Source organism: Eulemur rufifrons, chromosome 28, assembly GCF_041146395.1.
Source record: "Eulemur rufifrons isolate Redbay chromosome 28, OSU_ERuf_1, whole genome shotgun sequence".
Taxonomy (NCBI): Eukaryota; Metazoa; Chordata; class Mammalia; order Primates; family Lemuridae; genus Eulemur; species Eulemur rufifrons.
The window spans coordinates 38,493,835-38,518,811 of record NC_091010.1 but is presented as its reverse complement, the minus strand read 5'-3'; the positions used below and the strand labels follow the sequence as shown (position 1 = coordinate 38,518,811).

Sequence of the window (24,977 nt, the reverse complement as noted above, 5' to 3'; positions counted from 1 at the left end):
AGCAGAATTTATTGAATTATGTACAGGCCCTAAAGACACACATTTTGTGAGGGAAGCAGTTTGTAGATATAGATTCTGAAGCCTTAAGTGCCTCTTAATAAATTATTTAAGATTGATTAGCATTGAACTGAGTTACCAGGTATCTCGGGGGGACAGAATAAATAAGTGCACTTCACACACCAGTATACCTTCCACAGTACACCTTTGACACACACCAGCATTATCTTCGATTTGGTTTCAGAGATTTTGTAAAATAGTACTCATGTAATTTACAACTGTCACCTTTGAAACTGTGTAAAAATTGAAAAATTTTCTAAAGAAATAAATACAGGTTTGTGAGTGAGTTGGAGTCATTGTCTCACACTAACTTTGTTAAGATTAAAGGATAAAATGCATGATAATTTGTTTCATTATGCTCATGATGTTATAAAATTTTCTTCCTAGGTTTTAATTTTTGGAGGCTAGGAATTTCTTGCCATTAGGTCTCCTAGCAACAGGCTGTAAACTCTCAAACAAGCTTGGACTAGAATCTACTGAAATACACATACATGTTTTATGGAATACATAATGCATTTATTGGCAAACAATAAATATACTACAAAATTTTCTTCTCTGAGAACCAACTGTAAAACTTGAGTTTATTTGGAGGATGCTTAACATATGTTATCCATACTGTAACATTGTAACATTTTGTTGTTATTAAAGCATCTTGGCTTCCTGAGGTAGTGTTGCATCTCTATGGCAACAAGGTGAAAAAGTATAGCTTATTTTGTGAAAGTCCACAACAATCCAGAGATTCAAGACCTCAATATCTGTCTCAATTTGTCCTTTATTTTACTGCTCCAAAAATAATGCTTATTTTTAAAGAGATTTTAAAGAGGTTTACCTGAATGACATAGAGAATGTCTAGCTACATTCCGGCTGTCAGGTAAAATCTACCATTCAAGATGGTAGACTGTATAGCAGCATATGAAACCTGTGTTCATCCAATGAGTAGTTTAATTAACTGAATAAAAGGTAAATGTGAATTTTAGTGCCAAATGCAGGAAATTTGAAGGAATGTATACTATACTATATTCCTTCCCTTCTACCAAGATGGTAGGTATGCAATTCTGGAAATCCTTAAAAGCCTTCACAGGCCCACCCCGTCTTCCATGAGAGTGTTCCTAAGACCTACTGGTATCAGATGCTTCACAATATGACCTTGCACATTCCCTGGGAAAGGTTGGTCTCCTCCTGCTTCATCAGATGTATGATTTCATTGTACATACGGTGAGGAGCGTCCAAACCCCAGATGAAATCCACGTGAGCCCATTCAGGAATGTTCTTATAGTAGATGAGGTTGGTCACTTCAGAGAGCAGTGTTTTCGCATCTTCTGGACTCGAAAGCCAGTCTTGCCCTCCTGTCCACATGGCTGTAGGGACCGTCATATCTCTAACTTTGTACCTTACAGGAGTTGGCTAGAGAAAAGGAATAGTTTTTAACAGTAGGTAACATTTGGACCTTCCATCTCCTAATTTACTTTTCAAATAAACATAATAAACATGCCACGTATTGGGGTGAAGAGTACCTGGGCATTAGAGCCACATAGAGCTCTGTTAAGAGTTTCTGTTCCAGCTGCTACATTAAGGTAAAATTACTTTACATTATTGAACCCTGGTTTCTTCATCTTCGAATGGGAATAATATCTGTAATAATTTACTAGGTCAAGTGAAAAAACACATAATGCCTTGTACTTCTTTTCTTCCATTAAATGTTTTTCAAATAAACTGCCTTTAAAAATAATGTCCCTGTCCTTTTAAAATTTAATTTCATGAACATTTCATGAGGCAAGAAATAGAGATATACTACAGAAAAAGACAAAAAGGCCTACTGGGAAGGCCTCCAGATTGTCACAGAGACTACATAATCACAGGCAGCCCTGAGGCAGGCCCAGCCTGACTGCATCTCCAAAACATGGAGAAAGCAACAAATGGGCCTGTGGCATGCAGGTAATTTCAGCGAAGGGGAGGTAAAAGTTAAATACCATCTCCAACCCTCATTGCCTGCCTCTGCCCCTAAAAATCACCCCAAAAAGGGTATGCAGTATTTCTAATTCCTGGGAACCTTCCCTTATCCAAGCAGTGCTAGCGTACATTAGCTGGGCTGGCTGAGCCTTTGGGATTAATCAGCACCCAGAACTTTTTGTAGAAATGGGAAGGCTCCTTTCTTACTCAGAAAACTCAGCATAGGGTCTTTGCTCTAATCCTAAGTGTTCTGGTTTCTCTTTGTGCCTCCCTAAGAATTTGGAGTTACGGCCTAATTTAGACAAGCAAGGTTGGAATATTCTATGGGGTCAGTGACATTTTTTTCTCATCTTAAAAGTGAAAAGATTGAACTAAATGTGATGTTTAGCTCTAAGTTTCTGTGATTTTGTGACACCTCTTTGTATGTTTGCTTTCCCTTCTCTTCCGTTACCATTTTCTGGAACCTACTCTGCACGTATCGCTTCCTCTAGAACTCAGTCCATTAAATGCTGATCAACTAAAACTATCTTAGAACTGGAATACTTTCTCTAAAGACATTTTGGGAAACAGTGAAGAAGGACTTAAAAAAGAAGTAGCCGATATCAGTGATTGAGAGTTTGCTATCCAGGGGCGCTACACAGTCTGTCCAATGTCCTAGCATTTTATATCTGGATTGATGCATGGCAGTGGATGTAAAGTATGATGTGAGACTCTCAAAGGAAGATTGAGCTGTACCTAATCTGCTCCCTCGAGCTCTGTTTGTACAGTAAATATTTACAGTGCTAACCAATAATCTTCGGTGAAGATTTTATGCTCAAAAGCGCATACCTATCCAATTCTAATTCTCTACATTTTGATTTTTAATTTTATTCCATAGCATTAGCTATGTATTTTCTTGGGTAAAGTAATAACATTTTTTTTTCAAATTTTGAACTTGCAAGTCATAGATTCAATAAAAGTGTGACCATGGAGAATTCTTAAGAATTTTCTAATCCAATAATTTTTGTTTTAAAGATAAAGAAATTGAGACCTGAAGAATTAAGGCAGCCTACCTTCTACCACACAAGTTTTAGTGCAGAGGCAAGACTAACACAGTAATCTCCAATAGCCATTTAATGTTCTTCTTACTGTGCCATGAAACAACCTCTCCCCCACTATCCCCATATGTTTGTTTGTTTGTTTTTATCCTAAAATAATCCCTCCAGGATCCACCTAGACTGCACTCTTCTCTGTACTAAAGCTACCGCACCTTGCTCCTGAGGAGCCCAATGCCTTGTTCGGTGGGGGGGGGGGGGGGGGGTGACCTCACAAAAATGGCCTCCTACTCCATTGTAGAGGTGGTTTCCTGGCTAAGCTATGAACTTCCTCGTCTTCAAATGGAGTCAACCCTGACTATTATTCTTTGCCTGAATTCTCATATTTTATTTCCATCTCTAGAACAAACTGTTGCTACAACTTCCCTCTTCCCTTTGAAAATACATTTTCAAAGGATGTGTATTTCAGCAGATGGTATTTGATTTTCTTACCTGATTGCATTTCTCTAGATTTTTGGTCTCACTCCCCCAGTCAAATGCCCGGAGTTCCCCAGAATTGACTGCCTACAAGGAGAGGAGACAAAAATACACAAAGTATTCAGAGGTGTCACCAGAGAAGGGTGGTGGTGGTGGGCGGGGGGGTGAAAACATGCTGCTCTGTCTGCAAATGTGAAGGAAGCAGAGAGCAGAAGCCGAACTGCTCTTCCATTCAGTGCTGGGAAAAGCTTCTCAGGCAAGTGGAAAGAAAACAATGAGGCTTTTCTAGGGGAAAGATGGACTATATAAATACTTGACCACTGCATTATCAACTCCAGGAAGTGCATCCCATTGTAATCAATGTTGGTGAGCATCCTGCACAGCTCTGTGGGCTACGATAGGAAAGCATGCCCTGGAAGATCCTGGGAAATGGTGACCAAACTTTAATCCAACTTAGAATTCTTCTTTGTTTTGATGATATAATCTCTCTCTCTCTCTCTCTCTCACACACACACACACACACACACACACAGGACTTTACCCCTTCTAATTGCAGGTGAAGTTTGCAGTACAACAGACTCCTGTGAAAATCTCTTTGGGTAATTAGGCCCCACTTTAGCATTTTTGTTTCTACTTGACCGTGCTGTTGGAGGAGCTGAAGAGGAGAAAGTGGAAACATGATCTTCTCCAGCCATGTCTTTGAGACAGACAGCACTCACGTGGATCATATTAATTCACACTTTTAAGATCCACTAACGATGTCCCTGGGCTACTCCTGTCCTCTCCTCCCATCTCCTGAAAAGTTTCAATTATCTTGATCAAATTCACAGTCAAAACAGCCTTAACCAGATTGCATTTCATCTTAGTATGAATGTGAAATAACCCCTGGGCTGTCGAAAGGGCATCCTTTGACTCTTCTACACAAAATGTGCAAGGAACCTTAGCAAGGATTACAAATTCAGCATTCTTACCTGGCTCCAGTGTAGAATATTTTGCACAGATGTTCCGGCAGGATTATGGGCAACATATACATTTGCTCGGCTCTGTAACAAAGCATGAGTGGTTTGTGGGACATGGAAAAACTCACAAGATGTGCACCTTGTCAAGACCAAATCCCCAGAATGTCAGACTAAGAAATGGGAATACCATGAGATTATCAACAATTAACCATGACACCGTAATATACACATACACATAAATAAAATGCCACTAAATGTATTCCTGGGTACCTATATTTTTCATATGAGAATAGCTTCTCATTAGAGATCTGACCTCTTCTTTCAAAAAATTTTACTAGAGATATTCAGGACAAGGGATCTAGAATTGAGCCTGTCTTCAAATTCTAGCTATATCATTTACTTTTTAGATGAATTTGGGTGAGTTATTTGATCTACTAAATCTTAGTATACTAATCTGTAAAGTGAGGATATTGATAACACTCATCTCATAGACTTGTCTCAGGGGAAAAATTAGCCTGGTACATAATATTAATATATGCTTATCAAATGGTAGTTATAAATCAAATTATTAACTTTACAAAAGAAGAAAAAACCTTCAGGATTAAAGACATATATTCCCCTAAGCACTGGGGGTGCTGTTGGCAGACAGCCCTCCACTGTCAGCCTACTTTGAGGATGGCCCCAGCTCCAGAGAGATGCATGCCCAGTGTTCCCCATTTACTGGTGTGGTCTGCATTAAAGCACTGGTTGATATGGGGGTATAAAGGCCCAGCTTTCTCCCCCTGACATGTGACAGCTCTGAAGGGCCGTCCTATCTTCACAAATCCCTGTAGGATCAACTGAGGCTTCTGTTGAATCTGCGTCGCAGCTTGACATTTTTATCTACCCAATCCTGCCTCCTTCCCTTGCCCAGGTATTATCCCCAAATCGTTCTGCAATTAATCGCCATCTCAGAGTATGCTTCCTGGGGAACCCACCCAATGACATTCACCAAACTGGTAGCCTACACCAAATCAAAACTTCCTGACATTCCATCAAAGAACTTAAACTACAAACCAAAAGGACCTAAGTGGAGGGAAGAAGGGGATGATGTGTGACAGTTCTCTCTGTTGAGAGAGCGAGACTCTAATCACTCCTTTTCATCTGATAATGCACTGTAGTAAAGCTGCTTTCAGTTCTCTTCCATCTGGAACCTGTGATTTAATATCTAGCAATGCCCTTATGTTAACCTTGTGTCAGCCCGAGCTGAAGCATTTCCCACATTTCCTTCCAATGTGGAGGGAACTGAATCACTAGGAGTACATCTTTTCTCTAAGTCTTCACTGGCATTAGCTCTCCCTCATGGAGTCAGATGAATAACTCCTAGCTCTGCCTTGGGAATTTACTAGGCTTCCACTTACCATGTTCATATTGTTGGTGTTAAATCCACCCAGAAGTAACATGATATTACTACAAATCTGATCGAGGATCACCTGGCCACAAAGGTAGATAGCAAACTGTCTGAGAAATCTGGTCTGATACAGAAATTCTTGTCTGCCAAATAATCCCTGTAAAAATATGAAGTGAAATAGTAATATTTTATGATAGAAAAGAAGTGGGCTCTAGTATAAAAGTATACGTTTTTAGGAAATTAGGCAGACTTTTCTTATGTGAGATGTTTTCTGAGGAGTCACATACCTTGATCATCATATCTGGCAGCAACAAAAATTTGGCCCCAGGGCTTTTTGCATATTTAACAGTGGCTATAGGCGCTAAAGCAAAATACATTTTGATTTTCTGAGCCAGCTCTGGCATGGTAGAAAATGCAATAAAGCCTGTAAGAGAAGAAACATGTCATCACAGATATCGAACGTCCTAAGACTCCTAAAGTGCATATTTTACTTTTATCAAGATATTTTGATAATTATGTGTGATTGTGTCTTAACTTTCCTATAAAGTTATAGGGTCTGGGGGTGGGCAGCAAAAACTCCTCTTTGATCCATATGACACCTATCATATTTGCTTTCAAGTAGTAGGTTCCCTTGAAGTAAATTATTGAATATAATAATATTGACTTTGAGAAAATATATATATGTGTGTGTGTATACATATACATATATGTATATGGAAGTAACCATTATATATGCTAAACACTTTGCTGGGGACCTTTATGGTTCTGAAGATGATAAAATCGGATCTGAGAAGTGCAAGGTGGACTGATTCCAGGCATAGCTTGTACCATATGCTCACATGTCTTCTGAGTGTACAAACCTGCTTTTCTTTGAACCTACCCATGGTGGTGCCCTGTGAATAGCCGATATAATAGATCTTTTCCTGGCCCGTTTTCTGCAAAATAAAGTTTATCACTGCAGGCAGGTCAAACCTAGCCATCTCATCATAACTACAAGGGGAAAAGACAAAGTTACATGAAAAATTTATAATTAGAAACAAACAGAAGCACCCCCAAGGTTTACAAACCATCCCTGAGTTGTCAGCCCTGATAGCTTGTTCCTGTGCCCCTCACAGCACTCAGAGTGGACTCGTTTCAAACCTGTGATGTGTGGGTGTCTCTGGCATCACAGGCTGTCAGCAAACCCGTTTTCTCCAGATGTTATCATAGAGCGATAATCATCTTTGATGAATATTTACTGGGACATGACCCATCTCCAGTGGAGGTGTCCTATTATACTGTTGAACAGCAAAGGGCCCTGCAGATTCATTTACAGGAAAAGTATTAAAGATGCTGTGGGGACCCTTCTCTGATGGGCACAAAACAGGTTGAACGTCAATAGGTGATTTAAGTGAAAACATTAAAAATCTTTTGTAAGAGCATGAGAGATGTGTTAGTCAAATTCATAGTCCCTAAAGCTTAATAGTTTCCCTTATTTTATTTTTTTTAATGCTGCCTGGTCTCATCTCCTTCTGGAGTACTATTGCCCACCTACAAGGAAATGGACCTACCCTCCTCTCATTCTAGTCTCAATCACCTGACACTGACAACCATTCTCATGCCATTAGCCAGACCTAACCTTCCACTTGGGGAACCCAATATTCCCCCCTACTTCCAAAAGACTCACCAGTTAATTAACTGGTTAGGATAATTAACATGTTAGGATATTGGTGATGCAACCAAAATAAATTAACCCAATACTAGAAGCCATAGTTTTTTACCCAGTTTTCCAAAAGACATCCATGTCTACCTTCACTCTCAAGATTTTCATATACCTGAAAGCCCAGAACTCATCTTGGTCTACGGAGAGGGTCTTGTGTTTCCGAGACCAGGTGTTTCCCCTGCTGTTACCCATCCACACGTCAAAACCAGCATCTGCCAGAATGAAGCCCAGGCTGTTGTTGGGCAGGTTGGAAATCCAGTTGCTGGCATCTCCAACTAGGCCATGCTGTAGTAACACAACAGGCCTGGGACCTGCAAAAAAGAGAAAATTTCAATGGTGTGAAATGTTCTCTACCTTTCTTGCTATCCACCAATGTATAAGGGCTTTCAAGTCAGACAAACCTATGTTCAAATTTTGATTCAGTTTTTTTTTTTTTTTTTTTTTTTTGAGACAGAGTCTCACTTTGTTGACCGGGCTAGAGTGAGTGCCGTGGCGTCAGCCTAGCTCACAGCAACCTCAAACTCCTGGGCTCAAGCGATCCTCCTGTCTCAGCCTCCCGAGTAGCTGGGACTACAGGCACGCGCCACCATGCCCGGCTAATTTTTTCTATATATATTTTAGTTGGCCAGATAATTTCTTTCTATTTTTAGTAGAGACGGGGTCTCACTCTTGCTCAGGCTGGTCTCGAACTCCTGACCTTGAGCGATCCACCCGCCTCGGCCTCCCAGAGTGCTAGGATTACAGGCGTGAGCCACCGCGCCCGGCCTTGATTCAGTTTTGATTCAGTTACTTGCTAGTTTGATTCTTGTGGCCAATTACTTAATCATCTTTGTGTCTTGATTTCCTCATCAGGAAAATGGGATTTTTGTTATGATTAAATAAAATAGAGCTCAAAGAACAGGCGGCACAATACCTGACACAGACAGTCTATAAAGTTTAACTTCCAGTGTTGTTTTTGTGTAATTATTATTATTGGACTTCAATGAGCTTTTCAGAAAATATTGAAAGTGTCCCAGGAGAGAGTAGAGCAGAATGATTAATATATTTATACCATATATATAATGGTCTAATGCTGAAGAGACCTTCATGTCAAAAGGACCTACAGGCCAGCTTGAGGGAGCTCCCACTGTTCAACTACAGGAATATTTAAGCATCAAAATAAAAAAAATGATAGTAATGAATTATATGCCACTGAATAAATCAAGAATCCTTAAGTCCATATAGATATCAATAAATAAATGAGCAAATAAATAATTAGGAGAGAAGGAAAAGCTTTTATTTACAGTATAATGCCAATTAATATATACAAAAATTGATTTACAATGCCAATTAATAAATACAGAAGGATTAAAATTACCAGTGAATGCTAAAATTAGTAGATGAAAGTTTAAAGACAAATAGGATATTTACATAGCCTGAAATTATTTATTAATTACAAAGGGAAAAATACTAATTTTAGAAAAACCTGGCAGATACCCCCTAACAAAGTTATCAAAGTTAATGTCACCAATATTGAAATAAATCTACATCATATGCTTCATAATATGATAAACCAAGAAGGATACAACTTCACTTGTGTATTATACCTGCCCAAAGTGTGTAACCTGAATCACACCATGAAGAAACAACAGATGAACAAATTTACATACCTGTTCAAGACTCTTCAAAAATGTCAAGATCAGAAAAGACAAAGAAAACCTTAGGAATTGCTTGTTTATAAAGGAGACAGACATGACAACCAAATGTGGTATATGATCTTACATTAGATTATTGATCAGGGGGAGGAAAAACAAGACTTTGTTAAAATTGGCAAAATTTGAACATGGACTATAAATTAGATACTAATATCTATTTGTGTTCATTTCCTAATTTTGATAAACGTATTTATAGAAGAGACTATCATTATTTTTAGGAAACACCCACTGAAGTATTTAGGGGTAAATGGTCATGATGTCTCAAACCTACTGTCAAAGATTTTGGAAAGAGTAATGAGATAACACATAAGAGGTGGATGAGAGGCACAGAGAATGATAAAAATAAATGGGGGCAAAATGTAAACAATTGGTAAGTCAGGGTGAAGGGTATATGGAAGTTCCTTGCACTATTTCCAGAACTTTTCTGTAAGTTTGAAATTATATCAAAATAAAGAGTTACAGAAATATCCGTAAGAAATAAATAAGGATTAAGGGCTTTAAAATTCTCTAACATGTTAAATAAATTAAGGTATGTATATCATTTTTGACATTAGCAAATATGACTGAAAGATTAATAAAGTGTTGGACTATTAGGAGGAAAAAAAAGTATGATGCCTTTGTTAGGATTGTGAAAATGGAATCACATTGCGAATGCAATGTCCATGCCACAGTATCCAGCTTAGAGGAAGGCTTGTAGTAAAAACAGCTTTGTTGCTGCTGTTACGCTTATTGCCCTAACTGTCTAGAGCAAGTGACTCTCTGAGCTTCAGTGTCCTCGTTAGCAAAAGGACGACACAATCACCCACCTTACAGGGGTTTGGGGGATCAAATGTGATACTGTGCATTAAGAACTCATCATGCTGCCTGACTTCTTGTCAGATGGGGAGCTCTTGTTACTGTTGCTGTAAAGGGGAACGGAATCCGTACGCAGTCTCCCTGTAGGACAAAAGCCTCTCTACGGCAAACTCATCCAGCATCCGGACAGCCTTCTTGAGTGCCACCTGCCTCATTTTATCTCTCTGGGGAGAGAATGTGTAGGTCACTGAGAACTGCAAATGCAAGGCTAGGAGAAAAGAACTCGGTGTTACTTTAGGTTTTCCTTGATGTCTGGTCATAGAGTTCATCCTCTTAGCTGCCAGGGAGGTGACCTCAGTTGTGTTAACACAGGGTGATCCAAGCAAGGTGATCAATGCTCCCCTGGGAGTCTGCAAGACATTTCCCATGGTTGGGGTCAGCTTGGCCCTACTTAGCAGCACACTTTGTGCTTGCGGGTCACCTAGTGAGAGGGCTGGCTCATTTAATATCATTTCAAACATGCCTGACATCCCTGGCCTTCTATATAAATTATAGCCAGCAGGTGTGTGTGTAAGGGCTACACTTTAAAAAGCTGTCATTTCTGACGATGTTCTAGGGTATGTTTCTCTCTTGATGTAAATATTTGAAGCCAACTATGATTATTTGATAAATATGAAAAGGCTTTTATCACAAGCTATAAGCTTTTCAGTAAACATTTTTCAGTTGTTTTCAGTATGAATTTCATTGGCCCTCTATTTGAAGAGATGGTGAAAAACCTTCTTTCCTGCTCTACTGGGAGGGGGCATCTTTGGAGGCACCAGCGGAAGCTGCAGCAACAACATCAGCCACTAGAGGGGAGTATTCTGCACCGACCAGACCTGAAAGGCCCATTCCTTGAACCCGGAACTCCTGGGCAATGAGTGAACAGTCTGAGTCAATAGGATGTGAGAAAACAAACTCTGTGCAGGAGCAGGGACTGCCGGTGACTCTCACACTTGGAAATTGCTGCAGTCGCTCTACTGCTGTGCCTTGCCCACCCTCCTAGGCTTTGTGGAGCTTTGTGAAAAGCTGTGTCCCCAGGCTATTCATTTATTTATACGAAATTTACTCACTCATTCCACAAATATTTGATAGCACCTAGAATGTGCTTGGCACTTTAGTCACGGGATATGGCCTTGAACAAAATAGATGAAGTCCTACTTTCACTGAGTTTACACTCTGGTTGTTGGTAGACAGACAATAAACAAGCAAATACCTATTGTAGCAGGTGGTTTAAGTACTATAGGGAAAAGTAAGCAGGGCAAGTGGGTTGCTATTTTGAATAGGGTTGCCAGGGAAGGACTCTCTGATAAAGGAGGCCTGAAAGGAGGGCCAGGGCAAGCTGCATAGACAGCAGATGAAATAGTGGTCCACAGAGAGAGCAGGAAGTTCAGAGGCACTGAGCGGGGAGTATGCTGGACATATACGAGGCACAGGTGTGTAGCTAGTGTGGGAAAAAAATAGCTAGTGTGGGATTAAAAAAAAAGCTATTTTCCAAAAAGCTGTACGAGTACACATTGGAGTAAAACAGAACCCTGAAACTTCTTTACACCAAAGTCCGGTAGCATTTGCCCAGTATTTTCTGGTCCTAGTTAGGATTGTGGGCTGTAGTGGCAGACAGATCTTGATTTGCATACAAGTTTTGTAACCTACTAGCAAATACTAGCACAGACTTTCTGGCAAAGTTACTTAACCTTTGTGAGTAGCAGTCTCTTAGGGTTGTAGTGAAAATTAAATGGGATTGGCTGTGCTCCTCCACCGGGAGAGCTAGCCTCTCCTCTGTGGAGTAGATTAAATAAATATTAAATAAATAAAAAACGGGACTAGTGCAAACAAAGCACTTAGCATTGTACTCGGCATATAGAAAGAACACAAGTAGTTTACCTGTACATATGATGGATAATGTAGTTGCTGCTATAAACATAAAGCTGAAGTATTAAAGGAATAAAGCCAAAGAGAAATGGGAGATGAGCATACTTTAGTAATGAAGATGAATTTTTTAAAAATTCAGCAATAATTAAAAATCTCATATACGAAAAAAATGTAATTATATGAACTATGGAAATGTATCCAAAATTTAAAATGTGCATATAGAACTTGGTTCTTAAAAAGCCTTTAGTGAAAAGCTAAGCAACATCTTAAATGTATAAAGTGCTCTTTGGATGAGGAATACAGTGTATGGAGTGGGCGCCAGGTGCCATATTGAAATTTGAATTCTTCATGAAGAGAGGTTTGTGTTGTCTTCTCAAGGAATAATCAGTAAATGTTCTAGAATATCTATATAAGGGAGGGTTTGGGTAATGAGTTGAGTGCTAGAAGGGGTCAGGAAATGGGCTTTTCTTAAAAGTGTTTTTTTGAAAAGCAAATACTGTATGTTTATTTGAGATAATTGACAGGGTATGCTGGGGTAGGGTGGTGGTGAGGGAGTTTATAGGGGAACTGACACCCTCCTTTGACCAGAACAATGGACTCCAGTCTGTACTAAGAACCCGGACTGTCTTCTACACTCAATCACAAGGAAATCCTGGGGGCAGGGAAGACTGCCGTGTTGGGGTGAAATAGGGTGAACCATACCTGTCTTAGGTTGCACTAGGCCTTGAGGAATTCTGTTAACAGAAAGGATATATCCATCTTCAGTTGTGACTTCGTACTCCTCACAGGGATAGCCTTGATGTCGGATGATTTCGCTCTATGGAAAAAGCACAATTTCTTTTCAATTGAATTATATATGGCTGTATTCTCAGTGATCCTTGATGCTGTAAGACATAGGCAAGAAAGTCCTTGCTTTTCCTTAGGTAATAGTATTACTTTAGAAAAATCAGCCAACCCTTTCTGGTCCTCACTTTCTTTATCTTTAATATGAAGACTGGACTAGAAGGACCCTGAGCCAAAAGCATCAGCATCACTAGGGTACTTGGTCAAAATGCAGATTATCAGATTCCAACCACATCTCCTGAATCAGGAACTCTGAGAATAGGGCCCAGCAATTTGTATTTCAACAAGCTCTTTAGGGAATTCCAATGCACTCTAATGTTTGAGAACAACTGCACCAGAACACTGATTCCATAACCCGGATGTGCATGCAGAATCACTTAAATATACAGATTCTGGATGTGCATTAATATACAGTCTTGAGCCCACTTGGGGTCAGATATCAGGTGATTCTAATGCAGCCAATGGAGCACCTGTCTCAGCACAACTTATGTGAATCTCTGGCCCATATGTTCCCTAAGGTTCTTTCTAGTTCTAAAACCATAGGTTCAAGAGCAGTGATTCTTAACATTTTTAGGTTAAAGTTCCCTCAGTGCATTTGAGGATAACTATAAAAATGGATATACACATGGATGCACAAACATACTTTTGCGTAAAATCTCAGGGGCTGAAGATTCCTTACTGCCCATGTATTAATATATACCTCTGTTTAACAATCCCTGCTCTATATACTTGTTACATGCAGGAACTCTTTAGAAAATATGAAGCTGCAGAGACCTCCTAAGCATCCTCACTGTTCTTGTCCAGTGTCATTACCTAGAGAAGCAGAAAACTAGATCAGGGAACTATACTCTGTTGCTCTTTTTTATATTTGTAAAAATAGCAAGAGAAGAAAGTCAGGAGTAGATTATAGGGCAAAAGATCACAGTCATTAAGACAAAGGCCCTGGGGTTCCACTGCTTGAGTTTTAATTCTGGATCTAACACTGATACACAAACTAGCTGAATGGTCTTGGGAAGTTTGGTTTAACTGTACCTATTCATTAGTTCATTCATCTGTAAATTAGGAATACCAATGGTTCATACTCCATGGGATTGTTGCAAGGAATGTAAAAATACAAGCACGTATAACAGTAACCATAAACCCTGGCACATGGTGTGTACTAGAAGCATTAGCTACCACTGTAATAAAAATCCAGGTTAGCCAAGTATTATGAAATGCATTGTGTGTGTGTGGTCATGCGTATGCCTACGTGTGTGGTATTTGTATATTGTACCATTGTATATTTAACCTTAAAGAATTTATAAACCAGTAGTCCTCAAATTTTAGCATGCATCAGAATTACTTCGAGGGTTTGTTAAAATGCAAATTGCTGGGCCCCACTCAGAGTCTCTGGTGCAGTAGGTCTGGGTTGAACCCAAAGAATGGACATTTCTAACAGGTTCCTGGTGATGCAGATGCAGCTGATTTGGGGACTGTCCTTCAAGGACCACTGTTGTAAACTATTTGGGGAGATAAGTATAGAAACACGAGAATGGATGACATCTGACAAGTGTTTATTGAGATATATGTAATGTGCTCAATGAGGGCTGAAGGATGTGAGGGAAGGAAGGAGCAAAAGAGCTCTGAGCAAGGGGAGCAGGATGAATGGAGCTAGTCAGGCCAGGTCTTATGGAGGAAGGAGAATTTGAACCAGGCCTTGAGAATCAGATAGGAGTTACCCAAAAGAGGTAGGGATAGGGGCATGGACATCCCAGAAGCAAAAGAACTACAGCCACAGTGAACACTGCCTACAGGTGGCAGCAGGTCAACAAACTAAACTTGGCAGGAGAGTTTATGCAGGATAATTGAAGGACATAAATTTGTGGACATAAAAATATAGGCCCAATGTATTCAAAAGGGTAAAGTATTACTTATGAACTTGTAAATTTGTATAACCATTTTTGAGAGCAGTTTATCTATTTAAAACTGCAGGGCTGGGCGTGGTGGCTCATGCCTGTAATCCTAGCACTCTGGGAGGCCGAGGCGGGAGGATCGCTCAAGGTCAGGAGTTCCAGACCTGAGCAAGAGCCAGACCCCATCTCTACTAAAAATAGAAAGAAATTATCTGGACAACTGAAAATATATATAGAAAAAAAAAATTAGCCGGGCCTGGTGGCGCATGCCTGTAGTCCCAGCTACTCGGGAGGCTGAGGCAGGAGAATCTCTTGAGCCCAGGAGTTTGAGGTTGCTGTGAGCTAGGCTGATGCCATGGCACTCACTCTAGCCCGAGCAACAGAGAGAGACTCTGTCTCAAAAAAAAAAAAACAAAAAACAAAAAACAAAAAAACAAAAAAACACCTGCTAATATTTAATTTTTAAATTTTATTATAAATTGACAAATTATGAATGTATTCAATATTTAACTTTTAATCTCATTGTCCATTTTTGAAATTTTAAGGGAAAAATCAGAGATATGCATCAAAACACACCTGTAAGGATATTTATCCCAGCATTATTTGTAACAGCAAAAAAATTATACTGGGGGAATAGTTAAATATTGTGGTGGACACTGAGAAGCTGTACCCAGATCCCCCTTTGGAGAAGGACTTGTCCCATCTACTGCTCAGTGGCAGAGCTCAATTAAATGAGTTTTACTTATTTTTTTTTATTTTGAAGTATTGCAGAGGGACAAATGTTTTTGGTTACAAGGATTGCTTTTGTAATGCTTGAGTCAGGGTTGTAAGTGTGCCCATCATCCAGATAGTGTTCATTATACCCATTAGGTAGGATTTTGCCCATTCTCTCTTCCTCCCTCCCCCTTCCCCCTGATTGATTTCCATTGAGTTATACTTCCCTCTATGCACATATGTGCTCATTGGTTAGTTCCAATTTACTAGTGAGTACATGTGGTGTTTGTTTTCCCAAAATGAGTTTTAGGCTCTAGGCTCCTGAAACCCCAAGTGTAAAGGTGCTGGGCACACCCAGTGGGTGGGGCCCAGGAAGATTGTCTCTGATTGCTGCTAAAGAGATTCCCCCTACCCTCAAACCAGATGAATTTGTGTGGAACATTCCCAAGGCCAGAAGAATGGCTCCCAAGGATCTACACGAACATGTGAACTACCTGGACAGACCATCAAAAGACAGCCAATCATCGGAATGGTCAAAAGAAACCTGGTATTTAGCACCATGCAGATTCAGACTATTTCTATGGACTCTCAGTTTCTGAACCCATACAAGGGAGCTTCTGTAAAAAGGGTCTTAAATATGTATAAATGTACATTGGCTGGGTGCGGTGGCTCACGCCTGTAATCCTAGCACTCTGGGAGCCCCAGGAGGGAAGATCGCTTGAGGTCAGGAGCTTGAGACCAGCCTGAGCAAGAACGAGACCCCGTCTCTACTAAAAATAGAAAGAAATTATATGGACAACTGAAAATATATATGGAAAATATTAGCCAGGCATGGTGGCACATGCCTGTAGTCCCAGCTACTTGGGAGGGTGAGGCAGGAGGATCGCTTAAGCCCAGGAGTTTGAGGTTGCTGTGAGCTAGGCTGATGCCATGGCACTCTAGCTTGGTCAACAGAGTGAGACTCTGTCTCAAAAAAAAAAAAAAGTATATTAAAGTTGCTCTTTCTGTGAGGCATTAGATAAACGTATGTTGCATGGATGTTATAGTGATTGTTTAAAATCATTAAGTGTGTATAGTTACATTGTACTACGCTTGGCAGTTCCTTGGAGAAATGTTCCTTGGATGTTCATTACGGAAATGTTCCTTGATTTAACTGATGCTATCTGCTTCTGTAAGGTCGCTTGCTTATGAATTATTGTAATCAACATGTTCTGAGCTATATGTATATTGTTAGTATTGTTAGTGATGAAGGTATATAACCCCTGCCCACTTTAAGATAGGGGCCATTCTCTGTGTCTGGACTTTCCCAGAACAGGGATGGTCACTGGCCAGCTAATAAAGACTCACTAATTTGGCTCAATTTGGCTTTCAAGTGGTCATTTTCTCACATCTCAGACCATAACATTTGGAGGCCCCAGCGAGATGGCCCTTACACAGGGTGCTTGGTGCCCACTGGTGCCTGGGATCTGGTGTGGGGTCCAGTGCCTAGCCTAGGGGACAGCTCCTGAGAGACGTTCCTCAGCCCCAGGCAATGGCCAGACCTCGCTCCAGCCACCGACACCTCAAAATTAACCAATTTCCTTGAACGAGTCTTCTGGACTTACACTGGTGAGTGTTTGGTTTGTCTATCTTTGGTGGGCCTGTGTTTGGTTTGTCTGTCTTTGGTGGGCCCGTGTTTGGTTTGTCTGTCTTTGGTGGGCCGATTTTGGTGTTCCTTGGGAAAGCTGGATGCCGCTAAGATTCCAGGAACAAGCCCCAAGGAGTGAGATGTCACTCAGGGTTTTGGTCATTGTTTTTGGGCTTGGAACGCTGTTTTGACCGCAAGGCCGAGTCAGTAACTATTTGGCACCCTGCCGGATAGCTTGGTTTTTCCGAAAACTTTAGGATTTTGTTTCGTGTTGGTTTGAATGCTAGTGGTTGATTTGTTGTATGTTAATTGTTGTCTTGATACTAGTACATGTTGCTTTTAGAGTGCCTCCTCCGTCTGAGCAACGCAACCACAAATAGTGTTATTGTCTTATCTCCCCTCCCGACTGTCATCTAGATGAGAGATGTGAGAACGTTATAGCCCCACGGCTGATTGGCTATGGGGCTTGAGTGGGTCCTAACCTGCGTTTCTGTGGCAACGTCTTATGGCATAATGGTGACTCACCCTCTGGAAAGAGCGGTGACCTGCCCGGGCTGTATACATGAGCACCTTCAGCCAAGACGCGCCTAAATCTCCTCGAGGGGAGCAGCCAGGTGGACACCTGAAAGTACACCCCACCCTATGTGAAAATCTGTCTGTGTGTCTCTGTGTCTTTTTATTGTAAGAAAACTTTATAGCATGAAAGAGTGTACAGCAAATCATGCTCAAAATCCCTATGCCGGATAAGTTTAAACTAAAATCTGATAAAGTGTTGCTCTTATTGTAACAAAAAGTAACTGTGAAAAACAAAAGAATTTTGCCGGTTGCCACCTCGTCGGTGCCCGTTTCACCTAGCAACAACTCTCATTTATCTCCTTCTCCTAGCCAGTAAATCTACTAATTTCTCCTTCTCTCTGTTGCTGTTCCAGTCTGTTACCTATGGGTTATAAAGAATTCATTGTAAAAACTGCCCTCTAGCCAAGGGGGGAACCACCTCCCACTGCGGCGCTGAGTCACTGGTATTCTTTTAGCCCAGCTTATTGCCCAGATTGCCAGTTATGTTTGTTAGCTACAGAAGAGGGTCAAGGAGTGCCTTTGTTGGTTTCTCGACAGCAAGTACTTTCCACCAAGTACGGGCAAGTGTTCTTGAGGAGTCTCCGGAAGCCGCCGACACCTGCTCTGGTACCGCTGTGAATTCTGTGGCTTCCTTTAGCCTTTCCTTGATTTTACTCTTTTCATGATAGGTTTAGTCTACTCGCTACCAGGCTTTTGGCCCTGGTGTTTGGTATAGGACTTTATGGCCTAGCTCCTAAGAGAATGGAACAGGTTCTGTTGATGCTGCTATACTAGACTACAATAGGTTCAGTCCTCCTTTTTAAAACTCTTTCTTGGTTACCCTGTTTAGACTTTTGCCCCCAACAGTCCTTGTTTTTCAGAAACACGGGATCAGGTTCCTGGCCTCTGTAAGGCAGCCACCAGGCAACGGGCCGGGACCAAGAATTCCTGAGATCTAAAGATTATTCCCTTTTTTCCTCAAAATGGGTCAATCAGGGTCATATGAAAATTGCACGCCATTTAATGTTTTTTGAAAAACTTCCAGAAACTTTCAGGATGATAATTTGTATGCTTTTTAATTATATACATTCATTTATACAGATGACGACCCCAGCCTCAACCCCAGACACACAAGCTTTGGTGGCAGACTTTATAGGCTATAAGCTGAGACAGAAGGGCTATGTCTGTGAAACTGGCCCAGAGAAGGGCCCAGCAGCTGACCCGCTGCACTGAGCCATGCGGGCAGCTGGAGATGAGTTCGAGACCCCCTTCCAGCGTACCTTCTCTGGTCTGGTGGCTCAGCTGCCTGTGACCCCCAGCTCAGCCTAGCAGTGCTTCACTCAGGTCACCAATGAGCTTTTCCGGGGGGGGCAATTGGGGGCCACCTTGTGGCCTTCTTCGTCTTTGGGGCTGCACTATGTGCTGAGAATGTCAACAGGGAGATAGAGCCACTAGTGGGACAAGTGCAGGAGTGGATGGTGGCCTGCCTAGAGTCACGGCTGGCCGATTGGATTCACAGCAGTGGGGGCTAGACAGAGTTCACAGCTCTCTATGGGGACATGGCTCAGGAGGAGGCACAGCATCAAAGAGAGAGAAACTGGGCATCAGTAAAAACAATGCTGATGGGGGCTGTAGCACTGGGGACCCTGTTAACTATAGGGGCCTTCTTCGCTAGCAAGTAAAACAGTTCCAGGGCCAGGTGGGGCTAGGTATGGCCCTTAAAATAGAGTAAATGTTTAGACAGGCGTAAAACAGGGATAGACAAAAAAGATGATATATAAAAATCATATACACGGAAAAGCTGTTAAGACAGACCCTGGCCCTGATGGGCAACTCCACGGATCCTGGTTATATACATGTCTTCCCCTCCACGCGCCCAAACTGGGACCTAACGAGGAGCAAGGTAAGGGGGCTCTCGATCAGTATCGCCAGACTCTGCTCGGGGGCATACAGGCCGCAGCTAACAGGCCAACTAATTTGTCTATGGTAAGCAAAACCATACAGAGACCTAAGGAGTCTCCAGCGGTGTTCCTAGAACGCCTTCTTAAAGCTTACCGCCTGTATACTCCCATAGACCCAGAGACACCAGAAAATAGACGTGCCATTAATATGCCTTTTCACACTTCGTCGGCCCCTGATATTAGAAAAAGCTACAAAAAGTAGAGAGATTAAAAAGTACTGTCTGAGTTAATAAAATTGCCCAGAAGAAAACAGACCGGTTGCATACTTGTCTAACAGTTTGGACCTGTAGTATCTGGCTGGCAAGACTGCTTGTGGGCCATTGCTGCAACAGCCATCCAGACAAAAGAAGCCTCTAAGCTCACTTTGGGGCAGGACTTGTATATCATAACCCCTCACTCAGTAGAGGCTCTAAAAAGTCCACCTAAAGAATGGCTTTCCAACTCACGTATAACCAAGTGCTGTTGCTAGATTCTCCCCAGGATTCGCTTCCTAAAGACAACTGCTCTTGACCCTGCCACTCTGCTGCCGGATGATGAGCCAGCAGAGCCACTGAATAACTCCCATGAGATACTGGAGTCTCTTACCAGCCTAAAAACAGATCCCACCGATCACCCATGGCCAGACCCTGATGAGGAACTACATACGGATAAAAGCAGCTACATGTCTGAAAAAATCAGGTATGCAGGGGTAGCTATAAAAACTACTGACCGGGTTATCTGGGCACAGGCTCTTGGACATAAAACCTCAGCCCAAAAGGCCCAGGCCCTAAGACGGGGGGAGAGCTTTACAATGGCACATGTACATGAGGCACTTTACCAAGAGCGAGGACTGACTCCCCGGTGGCGAGAGGCAATGCTTTCACCGATGTGACAGCAAGAAAAGTTGCACAAAAACCAGTGGGGACTCTCCTAACTCTCCCTGCTCTGCCAAAACAGCTCTTGCCAAACTCTCCAAACTACACCAAAAAAAGTTAAAATAAAAAAAAGCCCTGAAGACTAAAACTGATACAGAAGGTTGGATATGCCTCAGCTACACCACCAAGCCCGGCAAGCTTCAACAAGGTGCCACGTCTGCGCTCAAGTAAATCCAGGTAAAGGCATTAACCTTCCCCTGGAGGCCAAGTTGCGGAGACAAGCTCTGGAAAAACATTGAAAAGTGACTTTCACTAAAGTAAAACCAGGTAACTATAGATACCGGTATTTGCTTATGTTTATTGACACTTTCTCTGGATGGGCAAAAGCTGTCAGAGACAGCACAAATAACTATAAAAAAGCTAGTAACTAAAATTGTCCCCAGATTTGGCCTCCTGCTAACATTGGGGTCTGACAATGGCCTGGTGTTTATCACCAAAACAACTCAATTACTGGCCCAAGTACTATGATTAAAAATTACATTATGTCTACAGGCCTCAAAGTTCAGGACAGATAAAGAAAATAAATAGGACTTTAAAAAACACTAAATAAATTAAAGTTAGAGACTGGCAAAAACTGGGTGAGCCTCCTTCCCTTTGCCCTGCTAAAAACCAGGTGCACTCCTTATGTTAAAAACATAACCCCATGTAAAACCACGTTCAGTCAACTAACCCCACTCCCGAGAAAGCTCTACTTCAGGTACAGCCTGGAGACCTCGTCTGGATAAGAAAACTTCAGCCTGCCAGCTCAGAGGCCAGGTGGACTGGACCCCTGCCAGTGATCCTCACCACGCCAACGCCATGAAGGTTGCCGGAAAGCATCCTTACACCCACCATGCGCGGATCAAAAAGGCAACCCCAGATCAACTCCCCGAGAAATAGATCGCCTGGCCCACCAAGGACCCACTAAAGATAAGACTTTCCAAAAACTCCTCCAATTCCTCCTAGTTATCGTTTTAATTCAGCAGGCGATACCCCCCACCAATATACACTATACCTGGGTGCTTCCCAGGACAGTAGATGAGACTGTTATAGCCCGAAACTCCTCCCTATCCCAGCCAGTCCGCTTTGACCTCTGCCAGTTGTTTAGAGATAAAAACAAACAATGATATTAGAGAGGGTATGGGAGACCGAGCTATGGGTCTGACAGACTAAACAAGGGTTACAAGCTTATCAACACTATACCTGCCCCCTGCATCATAAACAGCCCAATTTCTTATATTAAACAAAGAGTTCGAGCTGTCAAACTTATGATCCTCCAAACTCACTGTCAACATATTTATAACTCTCTTATTGTCCTTAGCAGGACCTTTAGTTTTGTTTCTCCTAGCCCTGTTAGTGGGTCCATCCTAGCCCTGTTAGTGGGTCCGTGTATTCTAAATTACCTGTTGGTACAAAGTGTTAAGCTCATGATATTATGCACCCATTATCACCATGTGTGCAAAGATAAATCAAAGATTTGATTTCATGTGAAAACCAGTGGGGAATGTGATGAGGCACAGTAATCACTACAGCTCTGTGAGCCACAGTGAAGCCATCTTGTGTACAGGCTCACTGCTGCTGTGTGATTCATAGGCCCATGACCTATGAGCTGAGAGAAAAATACATAAATAACAGAAAAAAATTTATACAGTGATTAACTTGTAAGTGATTGTTTAAAATCATTAGGTGTGTATAGTTACATTGTACTACGCTTGGCTGTTCCTTGGAGAAATGTTCCTTGGATGTTCCTTACGGAAATGTTCCTTGATTTAACTGATGCTATCTGCTTCTGTAAGGTCACTTGCTTATGAATTATTGTAATCAACATGTTCTGAGCTGTATGTGTATTGTTAGTATTGTTAGTGGTGAAGGTATATAACCCCTGCCCACTTTAAGATCGGGGCCATTCTCTGTGTCTGGACTTTCCCAGAACAGAGGTGGTCGCTGTACAGCTAATAAAGACTAATTTGGCTCAATTCAGCTTTCAAGTGGTCATTTTCTCATGTCTCAGACCATAACAGTTATTGCCCACAATCATCATACTCATTTGGAGGTAAACTCTCCTCTTTCTCACCTGCGAGGCTTTATGGCATTGCATAGTGGTTATAATTATAGGGTTTGTGTTTAGGCGGGGCTGAATTTAAATTGTAGCTCTGCCATGTACCAGTGGTGTGGCCTTGTTTAACTTGCCCAATCTCTTTAATGTCAGTTCCTTGATTTGAAATATGTGGATGATCATATCCATTTCATAGGGCAGTGAAGTTGAAAGAAAATAGTATGTTTGCAGCTTTTATCACAATGCCTGCTGTGGTGGCCATTACTAAAACCCAATGTAGGATTTAACAGTATTCCAAGAAAAAAAAAATTCCCAGAGAGACCTAAAGAGGTGTATTATCATTCATGCATTTTACTCATAGGAAGCCCTCTCTAGCACTCACCTGGGCTCTTTTTATTGCCATTCAACAAAGTTACCAGTCCAGAATAGGATAAAAGAGTGGATTAGAATGGTATAGTAGATGCTCCTAGACGTGGGTGCCCTGATAGCAAGAAGTGAGGGCTGACATCTTTATAACATGGGAGGAAGTGAAAAAAGAATAAGACAAATTAGAAATAATCAAGAGTCTGGGGTTGGCCCAAAATACCTCAATTATTTCTCTGCTCATAGGATGACCCTAAGAGTTCAAGGAAAACTTATGTTGTGCTTGAAACCCAAAGGGATTAAATAATTTGTCCAAGTTTACAAAATTTGTTCCCAGGTCTGTTGACACCCAGGTTAGCATTCTTTCCAGTAAAATATGCTATTATACTTTATCACTATATTCCTCTAGCATAAATCACTACCATATATAAATATAATACATAATGCAGATAATACACAAATGCAAATATTAACATGTAAAGTATATTTCCCCAAAACATTACAGCAAATCTCAACTTACAACATTCATGAATGCTTCTGGGTCCACAGCTTTAGTTGGCAAACGTCCTGAATTCACATTGCTTTGGAACAAATACGCCACCAGAACCAGAAGCCACATCTCCATTCTGTGTGCAACAATCCACTCTCTCGACAAGATTTCTGACATGGTCCAACATCTGCACTTATGTTTTCCTGGAAATATAGTAACAAAGTCTGAAGTCAGCAGAATAATCTGTAGGTTTAAAAACTCTTTCACATATTTGCCAGCCTCAATTCCTTCTCTAAATTCTGAAGCAAATTAAACAAGCTTAGTTGCTAGGAATGGGAGAACACAAAGGAGGGTGGAAACATTGCCTGGGATGTCCCAATGCCATCTGGCTCCTCCTGTTCCTCTCTCACACAACTTGTAGTCACCAGTCCTTCAACTTCTAGCTGTGTAGGACTTTCTCTGATGCAACCTGGAGTTTCATGCATGTGATACAGCCCATAAAATCTCTGTTCTTGAGCACCAGGGAATAAAGACTATGGGGAACATCTTTCCTCCCATTCCTTGTCTTTATCTTTCTTTGAAAGATAGCAAGATTATGGCGTCTGCAGAAAACATTGCAAGTTTCTATAGTCACGTTCTGGGGCTTCAGTGATCTCTGCCTTTTGGTTGAAGATAAATGTAGTGATAAGTGCTTTTGTTTAAAATATCAAAATTTTAAGGATATTTTCTATTTTTAGCGATAGGTGAGAGCATTCGTTGGAAGAAAACAAATCTTCCGTGTTTAGCCTATTTCTATCTAGTTCAATTAAATAGATATACACAAAATTTTTATTTGGGCTTGCAAGCACTAGTTAATTGCTGAGAGACAGATTAGATGGATAACCTACTAATTACATCATCTGCAATAACTAGAATAATGAGCTGCAGCCTACTTATTTTCATGAACTGAATATTCCAGTTCAATTGACTGTGAGGCAATGTGGGCAATTCCTTAGCTTACCAATCATTGAGCAGGCCAGAGGGTAGTTTTATTTGTCATTTTAAGTAAGGAATGTGTTAGAAGTTAAGAAAAAAAAAGTATTACTTAAAGTAAAATATTTCTCTACCATTACAGCAACTCTCCAGAGCTGAGCTAACAGCAGCCACACCAAGAGGCAGACTTTTGGAATGTGGTGGGTGAGGGAACTACGGCTGGAACTGGAAAGATGAGTCTTCGAGAAGGTATCTGCCCACATGACTCAGCCTCGTCCTTTGGGGCTGGTTGGCTAGGCGCAGGGAGGAGAGCCTGCATCCTTATCTGGACCTGTCTGAACACCCCCACCTTTCTTGATCTGATGCATGCGAGAGGAGCCCTTTGACCTAATTAGAAGAGCATTTGTCCCACATCCTCAAAGCCCACTGAACTCACGCTAGAGTTAGCAAAATGGGATTTCAGAGAAGAACGTTGGCTCCCACTGCTGACATTTTAAGATTTGAAAATGTTATATAGTCAGCAAGAAAGAAAATATCATTCAGCTTTCATTTGCAGAAATGTGAAGACAAGTCAAATGACTTGTTTAGCTAGATTGTGGCAAGACCAGAATGAAAATTCAGATATTTTAATTCACTGGTTAG

At 41.3% G+C, this 24,977-nt stretch overlaps 2 protein-coding genes and 1 pseudogene across 2 annotated transcripts in view; 1 reads left to right on the top strand and 2 right to left on the bottom strand.

Annotated features, from left to right (window-relative positions):
- Nucleotides 1–24,977, bottom strand: part of STAMBPL1 (STAM binding protein like 1) — a 229,168-nt gene that overhangs the window by 94,584 nt on the left and 109,607 nt on the right. The window lies entirely within an intron of this gene.
- Nucleotides 1,140–23,714, bottom strand: LIPM (lipase family member M). The gene is made up of 9 exons (XM_069460750.1): nucleotides 23,394–23,714; nucleotides 12,672–12,786; nucleotides 7,682–7,880; nucleotides 6,748–6,857; nucleotides 6,155–6,291; nucleotides 5,878–6,024; nucleotides 4,490–4,561; nucleotides 3,534–3,605; nucleotides 1,140–1,461 (listed from the first exon to the last, which is right to left on the bottom strand). The coding sequence occupies exons 1-9, from the start codon at nucleotides 23,538–23,540 to the stop codon at nucleotides 1,192–1,194; spliced, it is 1,269 nt and encodes a 422-aa protein (XP_069316851.1). The 5' UTR covers nucleotides 23,541–23,714; the 3' UTR covers nucleotides 1,140–1,191.
- Nucleotides 18,702–19,282, top strand: LOC138376562 (bcl-2-like protein 2 pseudogene; annotated as a pseudogene).

Bases quoted from the DNA above. Each gene is read 5' to 3' on its own strand.
- LIPM (XM_069460750.1), bottom strand. From the start codon at position 23,540: ATGTCAGAAATCTTGTCGAGAGAGTGGATTGTTGCACACAGAATGGAG. The intron at 3,606-4,489 runs GTAAGAATGCTG...CTCTCCTTGTAG, and splicing joins ATATTCTACACTGGAGCCAG to GCAGTCAATTCTGGGGAACT. The intron at 1,462-3,533 runs GTAAGAAAATCA...CCTTTTCTCTAG, and splicing joins ATCTAGAGAAATGCAATCAG to CCAACTCCTGTAAGGTACAA.